Source organism: Numenius arquata, chromosome 8 (assembly GCF_964106895.1).
Source record: "Numenius arquata chromosome 8, bNumArq3.hap1.1, whole genome shotgun sequence".
Taxonomy (NCBI): domain Eukaryota; kingdom Metazoa; phylum Chordata; class Aves; order Charadriiformes; family Scolopacidae; genus Numenius; species Numenius arquata.
The window spans coordinates 35,587,257-35,610,135 of NC_133583.1; the positions used below are offsets into that span (position 1 = coordinate 35,587,257).

At 37.0% G+C, this 22,879-nt stretch overlaps 2 protein-coding genes across 3 annotated transcripts; one reads left to right on the forward strand and one right to left on the reverse strand.

Annotated features, from left to right (window-relative positions):
• Positions 1-5,143: 5,143 nt before the first annotated feature.
• RO60 (Ro60, Y RNA binding protein) lies at positions 5,144-15,431 on the forward strand. Its single transcript, XM_074151818.1, has 8 exons — positions 5,144-5,738; positions 6,252-6,472; positions 6,722-6,868; positions 8,835-8,972; positions 9,294-9,410; positions 10,222-10,335; positions 10,796-10,942; positions 12,194-15,431. The coding sequence occupies exons 1-8, from the start codon at positions 5,159-5,161 to the stop codon at positions 12,344-12,346; spliced, it is 1,617 nt and encodes a 538-aa protein (XP_074007919.1). The 5' UTR covers positions 5,144-5,158; the 3' UTR covers positions 12,347-15,431.
• Positions 15,432-17,228: 1,797 nt separating this feature from the next.
• GLRX2 (glutaredoxin 2) lies at positions 17,229-22,875 on the reverse strand. Of its 2 annotated transcripts, none has more exons than XM_074151472.1 (4): positions 22,811-22,875; positions 22,159-22,228; positions 20,545-20,721; positions 17,229-20,090 (listed from the first exon to the last, which is right to left on the reverse strand). In XM_074151472.1, exons 1-4 carry the CDS (start codon positions 22,864-22,866, stop codon positions 19,980-19,982), a joined length of 414 nt encoding a protein of 137 aa, XP_074007573.1. In that variant the 5' UTR covers positions 22,867-22,875; the 3' UTR covers positions 17,229-19,979. The 2 variants fall into 2 exon arrangements, with proteins under 2 accessions (XP_074007573.1, XP_074007574.1); XM_074151473.1 differs by having other exon boundaries at positions 18,524-20,090; positions 22,159-22,222; positions 22,811-22,866.
• Positions 22,876-22,879: the final 4 nt, after the last annotated feature.

Here is a 22,879-nt window from a genome sequence, read left to right on the forward strand (position 1 = left end):
GTCCCGGGGATGCTGTCAGGGCGCCGGCGGGGCGGGGCCGGGCTGCGGGAGAACGCGGAGCCTCCGGCGGCCGAAGCGGGAGACTCGCCCTGCCCGTCCCTCTCCCGCGCCCTGAGCCGGCTCGGCCACCGCCCGCCGCCCCCGGCTGCCCTCTCTTCCCTATCGCCCGGTGGCTGGGCAACCGCGCCACTGCTGGGCGTCGGAGGCCGCGCTGGGCCGGGCAGGCCCTGCCCTGCGGCCCCTCCCAGGCTGCGGCCTCGCAGGCAAGTCGCGCCTCCCCGGGAGAGGGCTGAGGGCGGGAGGAGCGGGTGGGCCCCGGCCGGGTAGACTCGCGGCCCGGCGGGTGTGTGGGCTTCCCCTCTGTGTCCCGGCGGGGTTGTTGTGGGTGGATGTTGAAGGAACGCGGAGAGGCCGTCTCGGTCAATGGCCACCTCCCGCTCGGCACCTGGGTGTTGGAAACCCCGTGAGGGGATTAAAGGGCGCCTCGGGTTGGGGCTACTGGTCTGCCTCGCCGTCGCTTGTATTTATCATCCTTATAGAAACTGTCAGCTAAACTCACAGGTTTTTCGGGTATCAACTTTAGATGCTTTTTCTTCATAATTTTGTTCGACGTCAGCTAAGCTACCTTTTCCCCCCAGTCAATTTATTTAAGCAAGTAGACTTTTAAGCGAATTCTATAGGAGGATTTTTTTGAGCAAGTACGTGATTCATATATTGTTTTATCTCCTGTACTGTCATCATACTGGTGATCGTGCTATTTGTCATTTGGGAAACATTCTCTTAGCATTCTAGCATTCCTGTTACATAGAGATGCTTATTTTCTGCAGCAGAATCATAGACTGGAAGGGACCTTAAAGATCATCGTGTGAGCTCTGCTGTAGTGCAGGTGTATTTTGTTACAGCCATAGCCAAGTGTGATGCTTGTACTCTCTCAGGTCAATAAACTAGAAGACAGTCTTTATAATCTTCAGTTTAATGCCTATACAAAATTTTTGAGAGGAGAGTGGAAGAATGCAGTTTCTTATAGAATGAAGTGTATGTGGTTTTAAAGTATTTGAAAAAAATTTGAAGTGCTGTCTTTAAAATGCCAGTGGATTTTTTTTTCATGAAAGATTTGGATTGGTCAAAATTTAATTCCATATGTTTTCACTGCCAGGTTTGATTCATCTTTGTTAACATAGCAGTTAAATTTGAGACCTGAAGTTACAACCTGTAGTTCTGTTAAAGCTCTGTTCTTTTTTCTTTTTTTCTCCCTATGTACCTGAAACTTACACTGAAGACATTTTATTTCTTAGGAAAACTAGGGGTGAACTGTAAATGTCATAGAAAATAACAGAGGTTAATTTACAGACTCAATCATGTTATGGTATAGCAACATAAAGATATTGACTTGTCAGTCAAGATGTAAGTGCTGTCTAGGCCATTGTAGACCAGTCAGAGCCATATTTTACTTAGAGATTAACTTATATGGTGTTTGGAATATATAAAAAAAAAATCCCTTAGTGTTTTTCTCTCTTTCATTAATAACGGTGAATTGTAGTTCAGCGGTTTTCATTATGACGTATTTAATCTGTGACTTTCAAGGCTTTTCACATTGCTGTTTGCATTCAAGTAGCTCAGAAATTAGAAATGCTTATGGAGCCAGAATATCATTGATAAATCCTCCATGAGCATTTGAAATTCAGGTTCACTGGTTCAGCTCAGCAAATGAAGAGTAGGGTTGTGGTAAGGCATACATTAAGTGCATATTTGCATTTATCCATCTGTGAGGGTGAAAGTTGTCTGTGTTGTACAGGGGTTAAAGCAGGAAATAAGCTTGAGGTCTTGGCAGAGGAGAAGGACTGGTTAGAGGGAAGGAATAGCTTTGGGAACTTGTGAGGTTGAAATATAAAACAGGACTTAGAAATGTCCAACATGATTTAAATAGTTCAACGCTGAATAAGTGCTTTTCCAGTGGATCCTGGCAATGTTTAAATTTGATACTTCTAGTGTGACTGTTTAGTAGCGAAATTACTGGTTTGCATGAGCTATTGAAGGTTTCAAGGGTAATTTTTAAAATATAAATTTATTTTAAGGAATTTATGATTTGTATTAGCATCGAAAAGATTATGTTGGTTTGAAGCTCTTTTTAAATCCCTATGACAGCAATAAGCCGTTTGAGATAAGTCCGTTTTGTATCCTAGAGTGCTTAGCAGAAGGCGTTAATAACTATTAAAGATTTCAGAAGACTTGACGCAGGTATTTTTGATGGGATAAGTACTGCAGGTACTTCATTCCATTGTGAAATACTGTGTTCCATCTGAGATGATGACTTTGAGGGCTGAGTGGAAATGAAGCTTTACAAAAAGTGAAAATCATAACAGCATCTGTTTTTGTAGCTCACAGTATATTCCTAAGAAGGCAAATTAAAGAGCTAATCTTCTGAAAAACTAGAAGTGTACATTTGCAACTATCTTTTAAGATATGTGTCAGAAGCCATAGTCAGAATCCTATGGATGCTAGCACACGCCTCTTCAGTTCTATGAGCCCATACAAAATAAGTAAACAAAAAATACCCACTATTAACATGCATAAGTTAGGTTTGATATACAGTTTAGAAGTGCAGAAGGAGAATTTTTTTCTCTAATTGTTAGCTCTTAAACTTCTTTAATACAATATAATTAACATCGCAGTGCATGTTCACATGTGATAGTGAAGTAGTGAACTGTTTGCATTTCAGGATGATAGCTTTGATGGAAATACAGATGTTGCATTACAATATTTTATAAGTAAATGTAGATTTCAAACCAGATAAGTATTAGTTGTAATTTTAGAAATGTTATAATTACTTCATTTAGGTTTTGTTGCTGTTCTCAGGGTGGTGATGACAATGGTAGCTACTTAGTATTTGTGACTATAAAATTGAGCGTGTGAGGACAAATGAGACTCTCCAAGTAAGAATTAAGATAAAATGGACATATCGGATGGAAAAATACAGGAAAAAGCTATAAAATATTCAAACTAGTGCTGGTATTTCTTAATACTATCAGCAAAGTGAGATCATAAATGTTTTGTTTAACCAAAGACATGGAGCTTCCGGTTCAGTTTAAGTCTTGGTGATCCATAGGTGACTAAGAGTATTCCCATTAGTGTCATTTTAATGTAGTAAAATTTACTATAGCAGGGGTATGAAAGATGCAACATTAAATTATTCTCAAGGTTTCGTATACATAGAGATCTTGTTACTCATGCAGGGTCTCTTATGTTTCCCATTCTTATTTTTGCTTTGAGATGATGGTGGTTTTCAGTATTTTTCTGCATGCCATTTTTTGGTGATAAATAAACTAATGGACGCTAACTGTGATTTCACAATTTTTTGTTTGTGTTTTGTATGTTTATCATGAAATGTTACCTACTGTTTAATGAAACCAGCTAAGTGAAATGTATTGAAACAAAATGTATTTAGACATTAAACGTACTGATATGGTATTCATTCATTGCAAATACCACCACCTTTGTTATTTTTGGTGTATTTGCATGTTTCAGATGTCAGTGAAAAAGTCACCTCAACCGTGATGTGTATTTAAATTGGTTTGGCAGGAAACATGGTTAGAATATTTAAGCACTGAGAAAAATAGCTGAGCACTGGTGTTCTGAATAATACCATAAAAGATATTTCTTAGTTAATTTTAAACTGAAACCTGCATTTTTAAACCAGGTATCATCATGTGGCTTCTATTTTTATGATTTTAGCAGCATATAGAATATGATGGGAGCACTGATGATTATTTCTCATTTAATTCTGGATGCAGACAGCACATCACTGCAGATAGGCAAGAACAGAGGAAGGGTGCATTTCTAGTTGCTTGCAGAGAAAGGACAATTCTGTTTCAAAGAGAAAGTAGGGAAGTTGTTTGTAAATCAGTGTGTTACTTACCTAAACTGGAGAAAAAATTCTGTCTACATTAGTCACATTTATTTGTGCTAGCTTATCCTGGTAAATGAAGCAAAATGGCTTTTATCTTCAGTATCCCAGCAAGCATGTCAAAAGTAGATATCGGCAGTACTTAAAAATTGTTAAGTGGATTTCTTTGAAATGACATTTGTGTGTGCTCAGACTTTAGTGTGTGCATATTTTAAGATATGTATGCGGTTTGATGCAGTGGATTATTGGTGCTTTTTTTTTTTTTTAATAGGATCTCTTGGTGCTATTTAGTCTCTATTGTTTGGTGAGAACTGAGAAAACTGAATTTATTGCTGTCATATTAATGTTTTGGAGATAGTGATGATGATGAATTTTTTTCCCCTTACCCTGCTGATTTCATTTCACCTGCATTTATTTCAGTTTAAATGTGATGGCCTGAATTTTACCATGCTAGATGTCCTCTAAGTAGGAGCAGTGTTGTTGCCTGCAAATATTACAGCTGAACTCTCTTGCAACTCGAGTATATACATATAAAGACCTGAAAGATTGTGAATTTTTGTGCAAAAAAGCTTCTTAACCTCAAATGTAGTACAGAATTCTTAACCTCAAAGCAGTACAGAATTTGTTGTTGTCTTTGTGTTTTCTTAGATCTCACTTGAAACAGGAGACCATCTGAGCCTGTAATAAAGATAATTTTTTCTTGAGCTACTGTCAGTTGTTAAAAAGCTGTTGTCTAAGCCTCACTGAAACCTACCGTATTTAAACTCTCACAAAGTCTTCTGACTAAACAGTTTTTCAGTATTTTAGTTCTTTATTGTAGCATCACATTTCTTCAGTTAGTTAGCATTACCAATTCTTCAGCAAAATAGAGTAGGGCAAGATCTGAGTTTTGAGCAATTTAGTATGCAATTCAAAAGTCTACCCAAGAAAGTGGTGTAACATATTGGTGGCCAAAGGGCATAACACCAGCTGTGTTTTCTGTGTGGCACTTATTTGGGTTAAGTAGTTGCTGAGTTGATTTTAGGAAAATAACTTTGTTGTTGTTATTTTCTTGTCTCTTTTCCCCTAACTGATACGTATTGTTGCACACTTAGAGTATAGTCTTACAAAATTTATGAAGGAAAAATTACAAGTGTATAGATAAGACATATCTACTTTGCTAAGAAGTGATAAAAGAGTAGAGTCATCAGGTTTTCACAATAGTTCTTAATAAACTTTGTTATTCTTTCAGCAGACCTCTTGGAAGTGTAAACAATGGAGGACGAGGAAAACCAAGTGCTACTCCCGAATGAAAAGCAGGTGCCGAACTCTGAAAGTGGTTATGTGTGGCATGTCACCGATATGAATCGACTGCAACGTTTCTTGTGTTTTGGTTCAGAAGGTGGTACTTACTACATCAAGGAGCAGAAGCTGGGCTTTGAAAATGCAGAAGCTTTAATAAGGCTGATTGAAGAGGGTAGAGGTTGTGAAGTTGTTCAAGAAATAAAGACATTTAGTCAAGAAGGCAGAGCAGCAAAACAGGAGCCCCTGCTTTTTGCTCTTGCAATTTGCTCACAGTGTTCTGATGCAAAAACAAAACAAGCGGCATTTAAAGCTGTTCCTGAGGTGTGTTGCATACCGACCCATCTCTTTACTTTCATCCAATTTAAAAAAGATCTGAAGGAGGGCATGAAATGCGGCATGTGGGGCCGCGCACTGAGGAAAGCTGTTGCAGATTGGTACAATGGAAAGAATGGCATGGCTGTTGCTTTAGCAGTTACAAAATATAAACAAAGAAGTGGTTGGTCTCATAAAGATCTTCTGAGGTTGTCCCACCTAAAACCTGCCAGTGAAGGTAATAAAGTTTTATTTACCTGAAAATACTGTGTTTTTAAGCTTTTTATATTTACTGTGGAACTATTTTGGAAACCCAAGTAATGTTGTAGACTGATGATTTCTTAGTGATGGTATCCTGCAAACTGCACCTTAAAAATATGAGTGGTCATATCAGAAACTGACCTGTTTATCTTCAAGGTGAACAGGGTTTGTTCTTCCTTTTTCTTCCTTATGTCAAGAGAAGATAAAATAATACAAGTCCCTCAATTTGTTCCCATTTGTTAACAAATGATAAAGTAACACTTTCTCGTTACTTGGGAAGATCTGTTGGTTTCAAATACGTTAGGCTCCTTGCTTCTAAGGAGAATATTACAGTAATTAAACGACTGCTCTAAGTTGTGTATGGCTGACCTTTTTTATAAGGTCTTGGCAGGTCTGAGAATGATACCTGCTAACTCCTTTGCTTGCTAGAATGATACATGCCAGTGAAAAGACAGTAATCCTGCTTGGAAAATATTTTTATTTTCAATAGGAATTGCTATAGTCACTAAATATATCACCAAAGGGTGGAAAGATGTCCAAGAGGCTTATAAAGACAAAGCAGTTTCTGCTGAGACTGAAAAACTCTTGAAGTACCTGGAGGCTGTGGAGAAAGTAAAACGCACAAAAGATGAGTTGGAGGTTATTCATCTGATAGAGGAATATGGTCTAGTGAGAGAGCATCTCCTGACAAATCATCTGAAATCTAAAGAGGTGGGTGAAGTTCATTAGCTTTGTATTCTCTTTGGAGTAACACTTTTCAGAGTCTTAAATTTAGATTTCCACAAATAGTCCTTATGCTGTTTTTCAAGTTATTTACCGAAGTACCTAATTTAAAAGCATGAAGATCTTCATATAACCTGTACCTTTATTTTAAAATACACTTATTTAATGTACAGATATCAGTTCTTGTAGTTTGGGAATCTCATCTTTTTTTTTTTCCTTCTCTTTCTTCGATCATAGGTTTGGAAGGCATTGCTGAAGGAAATGTCTATTTCTGTATTGTTGAGAAATTTAGGAAAACTGACAGCAAATTCAGTGCTCGAACCACGAGGTTCAGAAGTGGCAATAGTATGTGAAAGACTAAGAAATGAGAAACTGCTAAAAAAGGTAAGAATGTTTTCATAATCAGTGACAGCATTTGTGGTTTTTAATCTCTTCAGGCAACCTCTTTACAAAATAAAAGGGATGTTCTTTGGAGGAAATGTGTAGTTTATTCTTTTAAAAAACTGGAGTGGAATACCTGCACCTTTATTTTAAAGCTTGTATTTATAATTTCTCATTTGATTCCCCCCCCCTTTTTCTGAAACTTTTGTACAAATTAAGTAGATTGACAGCTAGGATCTTTTCTTAAATTTGGGCTGTGGCAAGCTTTGCCTATTGGGTTCATCCATTGCTTCTGAGTCTTGTAATTTAGAATCAGCAATACAAGCTTGAAAAGTGACTGGAAGTCACTTCTGTAGGATCTTAGGAAGTGAGTGAAGAAACTAGCATAGCAGCTGAGAGGAAAAAGAAGACAGAACAAGGAGGCTTTCTCCTTTCAGGTTGCTTTACTATCCATCAAAGAGGTAAGAAGATAAGAGGGAAAAGAGGGAGAACAAAAATTTCTCCCAAAGAGAGAACAACATTTTTCAGGAATTTAATGGGAGATGGAGAAGACAAGTGGCTTTTTCTGATAGTTTTGTGAGCTGGGGAGATGAAAATCAAGATGCTTAACTTCCTCAAGACTGTAGTTGAATTGGGAAGAACAACCCATCCTTTTTTCCCATCCCACTGCTCTTCCCTTTCTCTGCCTTCTGCTTTAATCATACATAGCTGCTGAGGCACTGGAGAAGGGGGGGCAAAGATGGTGGCATAATACCTTGATGGAAGAAAGAAAACGGACAGGCATTCAGATTTGCTAAGGTTTGGTACTGGTAGTGAAAATCCCCGTGAGGAAAAAGATAACAAAATGTTGATAAATCAGTAAAGCAAAGCAAATATATGATTTAGAATACTTAGTGTGCGGCAGACACTGGTTTGGTTTATGTAGGGAAAGCAAAAAAAGAAGAAAATGTTTGGACTGTTTCTTATAGTAGGAGGAAAACGAATGCTGTATTCTGAAAATAGTTTGTCCAATTTTATTGAATCTGATACAAAACTTTTAAGTTGTCCCTGTCCATGGCAGAGGGGTTGGAACTCCATGATCTTTAAGGTCCCTTCCGACCTGAACCTGTGTGAGCTGATGCAGGCAGGACGCAGGAACAACCACAAAACCATGGATTAAGAGCAAAGAAAAAATTTAATCTCAATACCTCATGGATCAGGAAACCTCTGAAGCAGCACCTGGGCAGAGGCAGGCAAGCAGGGGACGCAGGCGCCGCGGAGCGAGAGTCCTTATTAGCAAGAGAGTCCTTGTTAGCAAGGGAGCGAGAGAGCTCCCACTTGCTGTTTGAGCCTGTATTTCAAGGATTCTGGCAGGCAGAGTTTTCCACTGTGCTTTGATCTCTTCAACAGCAGGGCAGGAATCTCAGGCGTGTTTGATAAGGTGCCCCTGAGTCCATCCCAGGCCTGTGTTATCTAAGTGCAGATGTCCTACTTGTTGAGCACACAAAACTAAGCAACAATTAGTGTGATATATGTGTTTTCCAGCACCCCACATGCGAGTCACGAGCGTATTTGCAGTCCTCCTCGCCAATCTTCCGTTACTTTCCCACAGAACCATTCTATGATTCTAAGTTTGTTCTTTCCCTAGCTCAACTCCTTTCCCTTCAGCAGGACAAGGACTTTCTCTTACTGTAAGACTGTGATAGAAAACGGCATTGGACAATCATAGATAGAGCTGTGAAATTTCACTAAGGTTCTGGTGATGGCATAACATTTGGAATTCATTGGAGGATTCTGGAAACAGCATGACAAGGATCAGTTTGTTCAGCAGCTGCGTAAAGACTGCACAAACTCTTCAAATTTAAAGTAACAACATACTAACCCAAAGATTTTTGTTGTAGGATTTGATTTTTAGTTTTAGTTTATTACTTTTGTTTTTTTAAGGAGTTCAGATTTTCAAAAACTTACTGTTGATTTCTTTTGCCTGTAGGGCAGAATACATCCATTCCATATTTTGGTTGCATTAGAAACCTACAAAGCTGGACACGGAAGCAGAGGGAAGCTTTGGTGGCGTCCTGATGAAGACATTTTAGAAGCTTTAGATGCCTCATTTTACAAAACTTTCAAGGTAATATAGTTATTCAATTTGTTAAGCTTTTTAAGAATTCTCTCTTTTCTGAAAGCTTATAAAACGGTCAAGAAAAGTTTGTTGGGTGGATAACAATTTTGAAACTTTATAACAAAAATATTAGGAATTGGGATTTTATTAAACAAAGAATTAAAACTTCATGATACAGCTTGTTGCAACGTTATTGTACTAATGTTATCCCAGAAAGAATAAAAAAAAGCCCCACATCGAAGGTTGAAAGCAGAAGGAGGAAGAAGAAATTAATATATTAATTATGTGTACCTATTTTCTTTTTTCTTTTTTCTTCTTTTTTCCTTTTAGACAGTTGAACCAACAGGAAAACGCTTCTTAGTTGCAGTTGATGTCAGTGCATCAATGACACAAAAAGTTTTGGGGAGCGTGCTCAATGCTAGCACAGTTGCAGCAGCAATGTGTATGGTGAGGCGTTCAACTTCTTTTATAGAATCATAGAATGGTTTAGGTTGAAGGGACCTTAAAGACGATCTAGTTCCAACGCCCCTGTCATGGGCAGGGATGCTTCCCGCACATTTATAACTATTTGCAGCTTGAGCTGCTCTTTTGATACAGAGGTGCTGTAAAGTTGATTAGAAATCAGAAGGAAATTTACATACAATATTTTTTGGGTACAGAAGATGTGACCTTGTGTCTTACTGGTTGACCGGATGCTTAAAGCTACTGGCAACCAAATCCAGAAAGATCAATTTGAAGAAGTTCGTTTCCAGTATAAATCAAATACACTTGATTTACGAAAATACTTTTTTTTTTTTTTTTTTCAGAAGCGTTCATAGAGTAATACGGATTGGATTAAGCAATTTTGGGATAATTCTTATGTGTGTTGAGTTATCAATATGGCCCTGGTATCACAATCACTTCCACCTCAATTTGATATTCTAAAACTTCTTGTGTATTTATCTTACAGAGGAGTCAAACTTTTGTGTGAGTTTGAAAATATTTACTGTTTTATGTCAGAGGGAAGAGAAGAAATATGGAAGTATCTTTAGTTACAATAATCAGAGGAGTTATTTAGCTCTGATTTTTGTAATGCTTATTTGCAGTAATATTACAGAATATTTAAAGTGTAGAGTGAAGCATTACTGCGTATGAGGAGCCATGGTGACTTAAATACAAATGCATATATCCTGTTATGTGTTTGGTAGGGAATGCCTTGATTCAGGTATAAAAATTCTGAATAATATAACTAAATTATTTTTGTCTTCCTCTTTCTCAGGTTGTCGCACGTACTGAGAAGGATTCCCATATTGTTGCCTTTTCACATGAAATGGTCCCTTGCCCGGTGACGGCTGATATGACGTTACCTCAAGTATTAGTGAAAATGTATGAAGTATGTAAAAACAAACAAATAAAAAAATTTAAAAAAATAGGAAGTAGCTGTTGCTAATGTCAAAGTTTAGAAGTCTCAGCAGTTACAATGGTTACAATGTATTTTCTTTGTAATCAGTTCTACTATTGGGTTTAGCCTGTATCTGTATAATAAAACACTGGATATTTTTCTCGCTTTTATTTAGAGAAAGTCCAGCAAATGTCATTATTTCAGGTGCCAGATATTAACATTGCAATATAGAATGGCAGTGTTAGGTCGCAACAAGTTAGTGCAAAAAAGAATGGGAAAAAAAAGTGAAAAAACCCTGAACAAAACTGAAATGAAATGAGTAAGTGAACTACTGTTTAATAAAGAAGCCTCTGTGTGTGATAAAACATGAAGCTTACATGAAAAGTAATTTTTCCATGGTTTACTGATTTCTGTATTAATGTGTTCCACTTATTATTTTGTTTCTTTTAAGATTCCAATGGGTACCACTGATTGTTCCCTTCCAATGATATGGGCTCAGAAAACTCAGACAGCTGCTGATGTCTTCATTGTATTTACCGACAATGAGACCTTTGCTGGAAATATTCATCCTGCAGCAGCTCTTAGAGAGTACAGGGAGGTAAATATGCTTCTGGCTGTTTATAATTGATGAATACAGGATAAAATAAGTACCAGTTCTAAAGATGTTTTAGAGACTGAACTAGTTGTGGGGTTTTTTTCAGTAAATAGTAAATATTGTTAAAAACTGATATATTCTGCAGTTAGTCAGAATTAGTGCACATATTGCACTAATTGCACATATTTAAAACCACTGAATAGCTAAAAGGATTTGTAATTATCCTACCCTGTTTGATGTACTTAATATCAATGAAAATTTGTTTGGTATTTGGGCAATATAATTGATTGAATAAGTGTTTTTATAGTTCTTACAGAATGAAATCTGGCTTACAGAATTAAATTTAACTTTGATGGCTGCAGTAGATACCACAATGTTTAAATGAAGTAATGAAAATAAGCCTGTAGGGAGGTGTCAATAGGATGAGGTGATAGTATCTTATGAAGAAGGCTCATTATGTTTTAAAGGGGCTACTCTAAGCTGTACAGCTTCATAATTTTAAAATAGAACTTAGAAAAATACCTTCCCCAAGCCCATAGCTATTAGAAACTCTTATTTAATCAGCCGACAATCTTCTGTGCTTTCAAGGAACTAAACTACAAGAAATGGCAAGCATGTATGTATGGACATTAATCTTCATATCATGTCCAATTGAAATTAATACCAAAAATCTTTAACTTGCCCACCGTGTTTCAGTTTTCTTACTTGAGATTATATCCCATTCCTAAATTTGTTCTTGGAACAAAGAGTTCCTATTCTCTGGCCTTCATGCCACTTGCTTTGCTTTACCTTACAGGTTACTAACCTACAAATTCAGCTCATTTAGCAGAATTGTCCAAGCCACAGTTCCTGTGTTTGTTCAAGCAATATTTGGAAATTCTTGCCTTAGACAAAATCACACTCTTTGATGCCTATTAGATGATTTGATAATAATTATTGAAAGTTTTCTCAGAGTAAACCGCAGAATAGAAGTTGTAATGTTTGCATTTGAAATAATCTATGAATTTTAGTATTGCAGGAAAGTCGTGCTAATATACCTCATTGTAATTATTTCCATTTATTTAAATATATCTACTGCAGGTTAAGTAAAATGTTAACAAGCAGTCTGCTATTCTGGTTATGGCATATCTAGTTTCTAGCACTATGGCTATTCAGACAGTGGTTTATGCAAGCAAGATAGCAAGATTTGGCCTTCTCGTATGTTTAAATTACTGTATATGTGTTTTCTGATTATTTTTTATTTCCTTCCTCTAGAAAATGGGTATTCCTGCTAAACTGATTGTTTGTGGAATGACATCAAATGGTTTTACGATTGCAGATCCAGATGACAGAGGCATGTTGGATATATGTGGCTTTGATACAGGAGCTTTGGATGTTATTCGAAACTTCACTTTGGATTTGATTTAATTTTATAGGCATCTGCTCTTCCCAGTGGGTCCATTGCTGGCAACAGACTTCACCCTGGGAATTCCCAGCCAAATATACTTTATTAGAATATGGCACATTATATACATATCAGAATGTTACCTTTTTGTGAAGGGAAAACAAGAAAAGCAGATGAGAAATCTCTTTTCTCTTTTTTCCTGTTGCACACAATTTAAAATAACAGTGGGAAGTTTGCTAAAAATAGCTACAGGGTTACACAATACATAATTTAATTTCATGTATAATAGATCATAAATACTGAGAGATTTTTAATTTTCCCCCTGCCCCATTGCTGTGGAATGTTTGCTTGCAAGAATAAATTGATGAATTACTCTTAGGATGGGGCAGGAAACAAAAGTGGGTTTAGTATTTTTAATAACGTTGTTTAACAGCAACTTCGTTGAGTGGGATTTTTTTGGGGGCTTTTTTTAATCTTTGTATTTTAAACAAGTTACTAAGGTTCAACAGTTTCCATTGTTACACTTCAAATCTACAAAAGAAGTATTTTCTGGCGTGTATGAGACCATGTGACTGTGATGCAGTATAAAAGTTACCCAGTAAAATTTTATACTGATAAAATTGAAAGTGGAAAAGCTTATGCTAATCTTTTTCTATCTGGATTATCATTTGGGTTTTCAGGAGTAAAGTGTAATTCTCTTTAGATAAATTGAGAGGCACTTTCTGTACAATGCAGTTTCAGAAGCTCTGTTTTAGAATTAGTACACTTTACAGGAAGTTCTAAGAACTATTTTTAGTAGAAAAAGACCCTGGAAATAGCTGGGAAGCCACATTCAGTCCGTGTTATAACTCCAGGAAGCATCAGCACACTTTCAGTAAGAAAGATCAACAAGTGCATGTGTCTTGGCCTGCTCTTGCAAGCTGAGTGGCAACAACCAGAAACAAAACACTACATTTTCTTCGAAGGAATGTATTCAGTGATACAGAAACAATCTTCCTAACAGGAGAGTATTTCATTTTTTAAAATCTTTTTGTAGATTAACATTACTTCTGATTTCGTAAATTAATTCAAGCTAACATTTTTCAAAACTACCTCCAGTTTGTAGTGACCAATTCTTAAAAACTTTTATGACATGTACAGTTGCCTCCTACATGTTCTCAAAATCTTGTTTAGGAAGTGATTGAAACTGGATTTTTTTTTTAATTATTTTTTTTTTTAGTCTGATAGTAAGAGTGTGAGTAAATAAGGAGAAAGCTAGTGAATATCTTATCACTTTGGAACAGGAATTGATAGCAATTCATGTGTATATGTATTTAATTCTCTGTGTTTGTTTTTATATATGTGTGTATAGGGGGGAAGTTAAAAGATCTCTTTAGTAGATCATCTTAGAAGATGAGATAAGGTTTTTTAGTGATGCTTTTAAAACTTCCCTTAAGACATATGTATGTCAGCCTCTTTTATGCTAATTCTGGCTGTTTTAAGCAGTGAATTTGATGTTAATTTGAAAATAATTATGATTTATAAAAATAACCCAGTTGTGATAAATGACATGTAAGACCATATTTTTCTGCCTAAACACCAAGCTTTTAAATGTAAGATTCAAGTTCATATTATACTTTTGATACTTGTAACACTTTTCATTATGCCTCGTACATATTGATTATAAATTCCAATCTCGCATTCTGTAGGATGGATATCTCTTTTGGTGCTAAAATGTGAGGTTACGTGTTACTGAGGGTGTTCTGCTACATACTTATATTCTACCTTAATGAATAAATCCATGACATTAAAACCATGGCTTAAAGAACTGCTGGTAGGAATGTTACCTTTCAGTGGACATGAGTGTAGTTACTTCTGATTTATCACTGCTCTTACGATACAGCTCTGATAGAATGCTTGAAGAATACAGGACTGCCACCAGCTTGTCAGGTGACATCTAGAAAAAACAAGTGTTCCTACGAAAGCTGAGACATAGCACTTTGAGTATGAAAAAGAAAATTATCCATTTCTTACCACTTGTAGTCTCCTTTCTAAAAAAACACCATTAATGTGAGGAGCATTTTCTCAATACCTGTTAATAATTTTTTCAAGTAAATGCACTGATGTTTTGGGGTTGGTTTTGGTAGTAATGTGTTTTAAATTACACAATAGTCAAACACCTAATTAGGTGTTTCCTTCTAAGCTAGAGATGTTGAAAATAACTGATAGATAAGTATCTTTTGCAAGTACTTTTTCTTATTTGGAGTAGTATTTGTGAAGTAATAGGAAATATTTTGGACTAAATATAAAATGAAAATTTAAGCAGATATTTCAAGTTATGTGGTGCAGTTAATTGCATAAATTTACTGCAAGTGAAAATTAGACTAGTTACTAACAGATTGAACGAACAGTTATAGTAGTGTTGCATATTTGAAAGCAGTCGAGTTTAAAATACAATTCCTTAAACTAGAGCGTAAGTGAAGATGAACTTTTCAGTAGAACTTAGAGGGAATGTAGCTCCCTGTATCTATTGCCACTGGATAGCAATGCACCATCTTAAAGATAGTCATCCATGCTGGAGTACATAATATGCTCCTAAATATTTACCATATCTCTGACCTAAAAAAATCTTGTTAGAATATTCTAAACGGTTTGGTTATCCGATGTAAAACTAGCACCAATGAGATCATGTGGTCATCTGCTCGTCCTTGAAGATTTTCAGAGGGAGGGGAAACTGAAGTAAATGCTGACAGCTGAAACTTTATAGTGTGTTGACCTTTGTTTTTACCGTTTTCTGTCTGGTTTTGTTATTATCTTGCGGCAAGGGGCATAGAAGAATGATGCTGCATATCCTTTTTCCATAGACTGGATCTTTTTATCTGCCCGTATACTGCATTTTAGGGGACAGCATGACTCATTTGCCATAACATAAATTTGTCCTGATTTTAATCTTTAGTTATTAAACTGATAATTTCCACAACGATATCTGGTCATGAAAAGAGGCAATAATTACTGTAATGTTGCTAAGCTTAAGCATTAGTTCAGTATACAATAAATAACCTACTCTTTCACCAAAGAGGAGATACTGACTCTTTCAAGTTACAGTGTTGTTTGCATTGGAGGAACATTTTGACTAACAAAAAAAAAAAAAAGGGACTATAATTGTGCACTGCAGTTTACCCATAAAAATTAAACAGGGGCAACTTTTAAGATAGTCAATTTTGTTCAAAACATGAATAATAAAAAAAAAAAAGTCTAAACGCAGAGTGCAACTGTAGACAGGGTGAATGCAGGTTTCCTGATACCTAACAGAATTTATAGGCTTTCAGTTTGACTGCCATTTCACTGTCATCCCCTTAACAATTCTAAAGTATTAGAGTATTATGTCTAAGACTATAATGTTCAGGCACTTTAGCTTTAAGAAAGAAGAAAAGGTTGTAATGGTTGGAAACACAGCAGTGGCAAAACATTCTTCTGTAATGAAGAGCTGTAACAAATGAACATCAAAGGTCAGGTTTCTTCATGGATGGGTCACAATCAAGAATGTGAAGAGGGCAGAAGCCACTCAAGATTTCTTAAAAACCATGCAATGCATACGGCCAGCATTGTGTAATAAATTGAATAAAGACAGGAATAATTTTGCCAAGAGATAGAATTTCATTTCAGGAATTTTAGACCTGTAGCACAGAGGAGGAGAGTTTGGGATGCTTGTAGAACTAGATTACAGGCAAAATACGGGCTCTTTACCTACAATCCTCAGTGTATAAAAAAAAGAAGTTTAAAAGTAGGTGTAGATCTGAAGTCAGCAGGGCCAGGCTCGGTGCCCACGGCGTGAGGGCCGCTAATCACTGGCCCTAAAGTGTCTTGCTGCTTAAAACCATTGTTAAACCTGTTTGTTAGATATAAATCATTAAGGGGGTTGTGTTGTTCTTTTTCATTGTTGTTGTTTAATTGGAGCCTATAAATGGGTATGGCTTTAAAAGGCTATTCAACAAAGTATAAATTCTTGGCTTAAAAAATACGCCAATAGTTTTGGAAATGTACTTCAATGTACTTCAATAATGGCTTTCTCTGTGAAAACACTAGGAAAATACTTTTCTCCGTTGCAAAATGCTGTGCTCCTTAATAACTCATAGCCACCGTACCAGGAGCATTAATATTGGTTCCATTTGTTTTGTTTCTTGTATTACCTTTTTGCTTTGCCCTTCCTTTTCTCTTTTAATGCTGTCTTTTTCCTCCTTTCCCATCTCCTTGGCACCTCAGGCCTATTCTTGTCTCCCTTTTCACACACAAGCTCTCGTCCATTCCTTTTTTTCTTGCCTCTGTTCTTCTTCTGCCTTCTTGCTGTCATTGAGCAGGCTAACTTAGCTAAGTAACTTATACCAGAACTGATGTCATAGTATTTATCTTAATTTTATAAACCTGGATAATTTTTTTCATTCCTTTGACTATATAAATCTCTTGTAAAACATTTAATTTGCTGTATCTATTGGATTTTTTTGTAAAGCTTTGTGTAAAAATTAGTGACAAAAGTATACTTTGTTTATTTACAAAAATCCAACATCTGCCTGTGAATGGCTTTATTTTTATGAAGTAACAGCTTCAAATTGGCTTTTCAAATGTAAAGGTTTTTTCTAGAATTAGTTCAGTGGGTTGGTTCTTTCCATTCTGTTAAATAACATCAAGCTGCTGTTATACACAGAATTAGGGGAACAAATTAATATTCTGTATAAACGGGCAGCTTCCTTGCAGTATTGATTAGAGGAAATCTTCAAAGAACAGGATGTAGAAGTAAACCTAAGGAAAGAATAATTTGTCTTGCGTGCGCTTTTAATCTTTTTTTTTTTTTTTTTTAAGCGTTTCATCAGTTTGTAGGGTTTATTTTGCTATTTGAGTTGATTCACAGTGGACAAATACGCCATAAGTAAGCTGTTTTAATGACTTTATTGCTGGATTGGTAGAGGTTTCATCTTGCCATGATACAGTACAGTGTACAACGTTGCTGAGTAAGAGTTAACGGGGGGAAAGGCAAAACACTAGGGCAGCATGTTACGTATGTTGCTCTGAGAGCTAAGATTCAAGATTAGCTAATTTCAGCAGAAGGTGTGGCGTCTTTAAATATGTGTGCTTACATTTGGATTTATAATTTTGATACTGTAAAGCGTGGTTTCTTTAGGTATTTCTGCATTCTGAATTTAAGTTTAAATATATATATATTTGCGTATATATATGTGGTATGTTGAAAACTTTTACAAATGCTTCATTAACAAATAATGAATATAAATAGCTGTTTTCCTGATGTTACCAGCTTCTTAGAGTTAAGCACAACTAGTTACAAATAAAATGTCTTTTCTATTATATTCTCCTATAAAAGTGCAGTTCTACTCTCTAAAAATAATTCAGTAAAAAGCAGCAACAGGTGGACGCATTGACAGCTCTGTCTGCTTAAATAACGTGATACTTGTTTCCAGCTTCTCACGCTTCCTAGGAGCGTGGTGTTTAGGCTGGGTGAGCAGGTATGTCTTAGGTGACCTAAGTACAGAATCTTTCAGTGGATAATTTAACGTTCAGATCCCAGGGCAAACATTATTTTAAGATAAAAAGCTTTGTCTGGGAGACAATGCTAAGAAAAAATATGGAAATTTTTAATGCCTATTTTTGAGTTCCTTTTCTTGTTCTTGGTTTTTTTTCCTAGAGTAGAACCACACTTTAACCGCCATATCATGTTTAAATAACTTAAACATAACATGGCTTTGTGCCATCCAATAAAGAAGGCACTGTCTTGCTGCTACTTTCTATGAAATGATACAAAATTAATGAGAAACTATTTGGATGGGGAGCCTTAATATGGTTAAAAAGAAATGTAATTAACCCTTTGAGTGCCTTAACACATATATTCTTTAATAAACGGGCGCTCACTTGGATCTGCAGGCACTCAGCGTGTTTTCTCAACAGCTGGAATAGAATATTGCCTGAAGTGACAATGCCCTGGGATTTCTGAAACTTAGAACTCAAAGGGTTATTTTAGACTACTGTTTTTGGAACTTTTTTTTTTAACAGGGAACAAAATGAAAAGGTCTTCGAAAAATTCCTTTGCATACTATTATTGTTATTTTTTCATGATGGATTTACCAGCTTTCAGGTGTAAAACTATTGTTAATCTTCTGAGAAAACATAACTGGCCGAAGAATTCTACACAGAAATAAAAGAATACTTGGTTACCACTGTATGTGCAAAATAAATTGCTTTATTAAGTATAAATTTTGCACATTTGTGTTTACCTTGATGTATGCCCTTGCAAACAAAATTTTAATAAGGCAGTGATGAAACTAGAAAAATACAGTAAACCACAATAATATAAATATAACGAGGTCAGTGTGTTTAATTAGCTCATTACACATTAAAGATGCACAGTGCAGGCAACTGTATACTAAAGACTTTCTAAAAATGATGCAGTTTAAACTTATTTAAAACCCACATCACAAAAGTGAAGCTCTCAAATTTATGTGATACTCTTACAGTCCTGGTTATCTGAAGATAAATGCGAAGATTTATCTGAAGATAAATCCCCTTGAGGGGAAAAAAGTAGTTTAAGTGCAGGCAGTGCCGAAAGCAATGGAAATAACAGGAGCTTCATTCACAAGAAGTGAGTAAAAATTCATTAATTAAATGTTTTTATTCTAAACTGTGCACCTTTAGTAGTGTAATGGTCCCTTTTACTGAAGAATGGGATATTATTTTCTACTTGCTTATGAACGTTCTTGAAATAACCAAGTCTCGGCATTGCCTGGTCTGGCTTTGGATGTACATTGTACTGAAACTATCGAATTTTAGACATTTCTTTTAGACATTTAACTGCAAGTTAAAATCGCTAGTAAACTGCATTCTGACTGTAGAATTTACGTACTAAATAAACTCTATGCATATTAGACCCATTTTACTTGGTCTTAAGTTTCATAATAGTGGCGGATTGATCCTAACGTAGATTGTAGCTGCAGAGTTTAGTGACAGCGAGTTGTCTCGTTCCCCTAGAAGGATATTCCTGAATGACAGTGTATAGACTGATAGCGCAGAGTAAAGGTGAAAGCAATTACCTACCCCTCTAAAGCTGCAAGAATCTTTATTCCCTTTTCTTTAGCAACTGGACACTGAATTTGGTAGCTAGATGATCAGACACTGAAATGTAAGGGGCAGACATGCATACAGCAATATCATTACAAACTTGCTTTGCTTCATACTTTCTTCATAATTACAGTTTGACATTCAGAGAAAAATTAAATTTAAAGGAACCGTTACATTAAACTGACCATTTATTGTAATTGTCGGAACAAAGCTAGAAAGCAAACTAACTCGCAGCAAAAGAACTCCAGGATTCTTCTTGTGTAGTCTATACTTCTCCAAAGCATAGTATGAGGATGTAATAGCCATCAAATGAGATCACTGTCTCACACTTAGAGCTTAGAAGTTACATAATGCTTTTTATCACCATTTTGGTTGTGGTAAAGCTGAGGCAAGGACACCAAGTAATTTGCCAAGTCCATAAAATCTGTGTCAGAGAATGATCGGCGATACACAGCTTGAAGATGTTGAGTCCAGCTGATGCAGCGTATCTTTGTGATCTTCTAACTTGTCTGAAATTCTGATTATACAAAGGAAGACTATGGCTGTTCAGGATTTTCATTTCACTTGACATTGATGAACTAATGGAAGCAGTTTCCCTTCCTCATGAAGCTTCTTAGTATCTGTAGCACCTCCAACGAAAGTCCCATTGACAAACACTCTTGGGAGCTATCCAGAAAATGAAAATTGCATTAGTTATTGCTTGAAAAAAAGATAAAAATCTAAGGAAGCCTACATGGACTCTAGTATACAAACAATAGTTATGTTCTTACATATGCATATTTAAAATTACTGTACAACTCAGACATTTCTGTAATATTTACAGAGATGGGAAAATTTGTTCACGTGCCCCTCAAAAGTGGGATACACTGTATGGGAGATTGTAATACATTAAAATAATTGAGTCACGGGAGAGCATATAAAATCAAGAAACTACAAGGTAAGTGTTAAACACAGACAGTACAGAACCCTTCTCCAGTACCATGTCTTTAATTTAGGAGCTTGTATCCCAAGCTTACTTATCTCAAAAAAAAATGAAGAACTTGATACGTTCATAACCTGTGAGGAACGTGTGCAGTGTAAGTTCTTACTTTGCTTGTTACATGTAAGAAAAGACACTTACTGTTCTGGCACCTGTCATCTGGTGAAGAATGTCTTGGAACTGACTTCCGTTTGTATTCATGTCCAGTTCTACAGCCATGTAATTTACATTCATATCATCAAAAAGTTTTTTTGCCATCTTGCAGTAGTAGCATGTTGTTTTAGAGAAAATCACCACACAGTTGTCTGAAATTATCTCCTGTGTGTTCAAAAGAACATTCAAGTCAGTGTGCTTTAAATCAGTGTATTTTAAGAGTATCAAACAGTCAGGAAAACAAATACAGAAGCTAAAAATCTGTTATTATGGTAACAAATAGAGGGAAGTTACTCTCTGTAAAATGCTTTCTGAGGTATTTTAATAGGGACAACTGAGGAGTTCCCAGCCGTGCTGCAGCGCTGGCTGGCTGCTTCTGAAAAGCCTGTACTTTATTCTCAGGTTTTCAAGGTAAAGGGAAAAGCTAGTTTATCTTCTAAGTCACAAGAATCTTAAGGCAAGGAATGAGCTACTTTTCTTTAAAAACAAGAGTTCGCACAGTGGCTTCTATCAAGGCATCTGTCAAGAGGACATCATCACCTGTACAATGGGTGCAAAACATATCCACCCCACATTTGTACTGAAGACCTCTATGGTGGCCTAGCACCTCCTTTAGGGATGCATCCCATACTTTCACATCAGAACAAAAATTGCTTCCTACCTGACCTCCAAGTCAGACTCTGGACCTCAAAAAGTGCAGTTGCACTTGGCCAGATCCCAAAGAGCATTGCACACAACTGCAGCACGCAGCGAGGTGTGACTTCAGCAGTTTGCAGAACTGCATGGAAGATAAAAGTTCTCCTGCTCCACTTAAGCTTCTCAGTGAAAGGTACTGAGCAGAATATCTGGAATCAGTTAGAACTTAGCAGTATCTAACTTTCAGGAATGCTACGATCATCATCTCGTGGGAGTAGAGAAATTGAGGAGAACTGGCATTAATCATCTCTACCAGAAGCACTGCTGGCATCTACGAAGCTGTGTATGACCTGCGCATTGACTCCAAAACTGAGCAGAACGACTGTGGAGCATGTCGTATGACTGGCATGCAGTGGTGCCAACCTTGAACCCTCTTTTGCTCTGCAGTCACAGACCTCCTACGGTCTGCCAAACAAACTGCATGTCCTCAAATTATTTAGTACAGCTTTCCCTGGCCGTGAGGCAAACAGGATCTGCTGGTGGCAAGGAGAGTGACAAAAAGGGTTCTGAGTAGGAGAAAGCAGTACCCCTCTTACCTTACTGTAAATTCAAGGTGATTTCAGGCTGTCATTTAGTATCAGTAAATTTACTTTAAAAAACAACTTACTCTTTAAATATTTACTTCATTTGATAACAGTCATTTTACAAGGTTTAATCCCCAATATCGATAGCATTATTGAATTTGAGTAGAGATCTGAAAAAACATAAAATGGATGTAGCCTAGGATGATCAGGTTCCAGAGCTGTGGTTAAACAATCTTGCCAGTAATACTTAATAAACATAAGAACCAGGTTCAACAAGCAGAACTATTTACAGAATTTCATTCTGTTAAGTCAGAAGAGGTTTTAAGTAACCACGGCTTTTAGAAATGTTGAAAATATGTAAGAATTGCATAAATAATGTTACCTGTATTTGATTCACAGCAGCATCGTTAGACAATCCCACAGAAGTAGGCACCCTATTCCCCATTCTAAAACTAAAAAGAAATTAAAGTCAGATATTTGAGCTTTCAAACAAATGACACATTTCACAGTTCACAAATTAAAGGTTGGGTTCGTACTGTTTTATTTAAATATTTCATGTGGTTTCTCCATTACGTGTAAGTTTACTTCAGCTGCAATACCTAAGGTCATACAGGAAGACGAAAATAAAGAGAAGGATGGCAGAGACTATAAGAATAACCAGAAAGGCTGACTTTACACGAGAAATACCGCGAGTTCCCCCCTCCTCCCTCCCTCCCTCCCCCAATGATAACACAGATCCAAGTGTCAAATCTGACACCGGGCTGTATTCAACAAACAGAACCCGACTCTAACAGAAAGGGCCGCGCTCGTGTTTATCAATGCAGCGGCTGCCTCAGGCGTGCTATGCCGTGCCGCTCCGAGGCCTGCACCTCCCGCTGCCAGCCGGGCCCGGCCCTCCCCAAGGCCAAGCCCCGGCCCCGGCCGCGCTGCTCCCCGGAGGGCCGCTCCCCTGCGGACGCGCGTTCAAACGGCACGAAAACACAAAGCAGGCCCTGTCCCCTTGGGCTCGACCCAGACCCCGACCCCGCACCCACCGACCGACCAGCCCCAGCCCTCTCGCCGCCCGACCCAGCGCCCCCTGCAGGGCCATGGCCGCCAAAGCG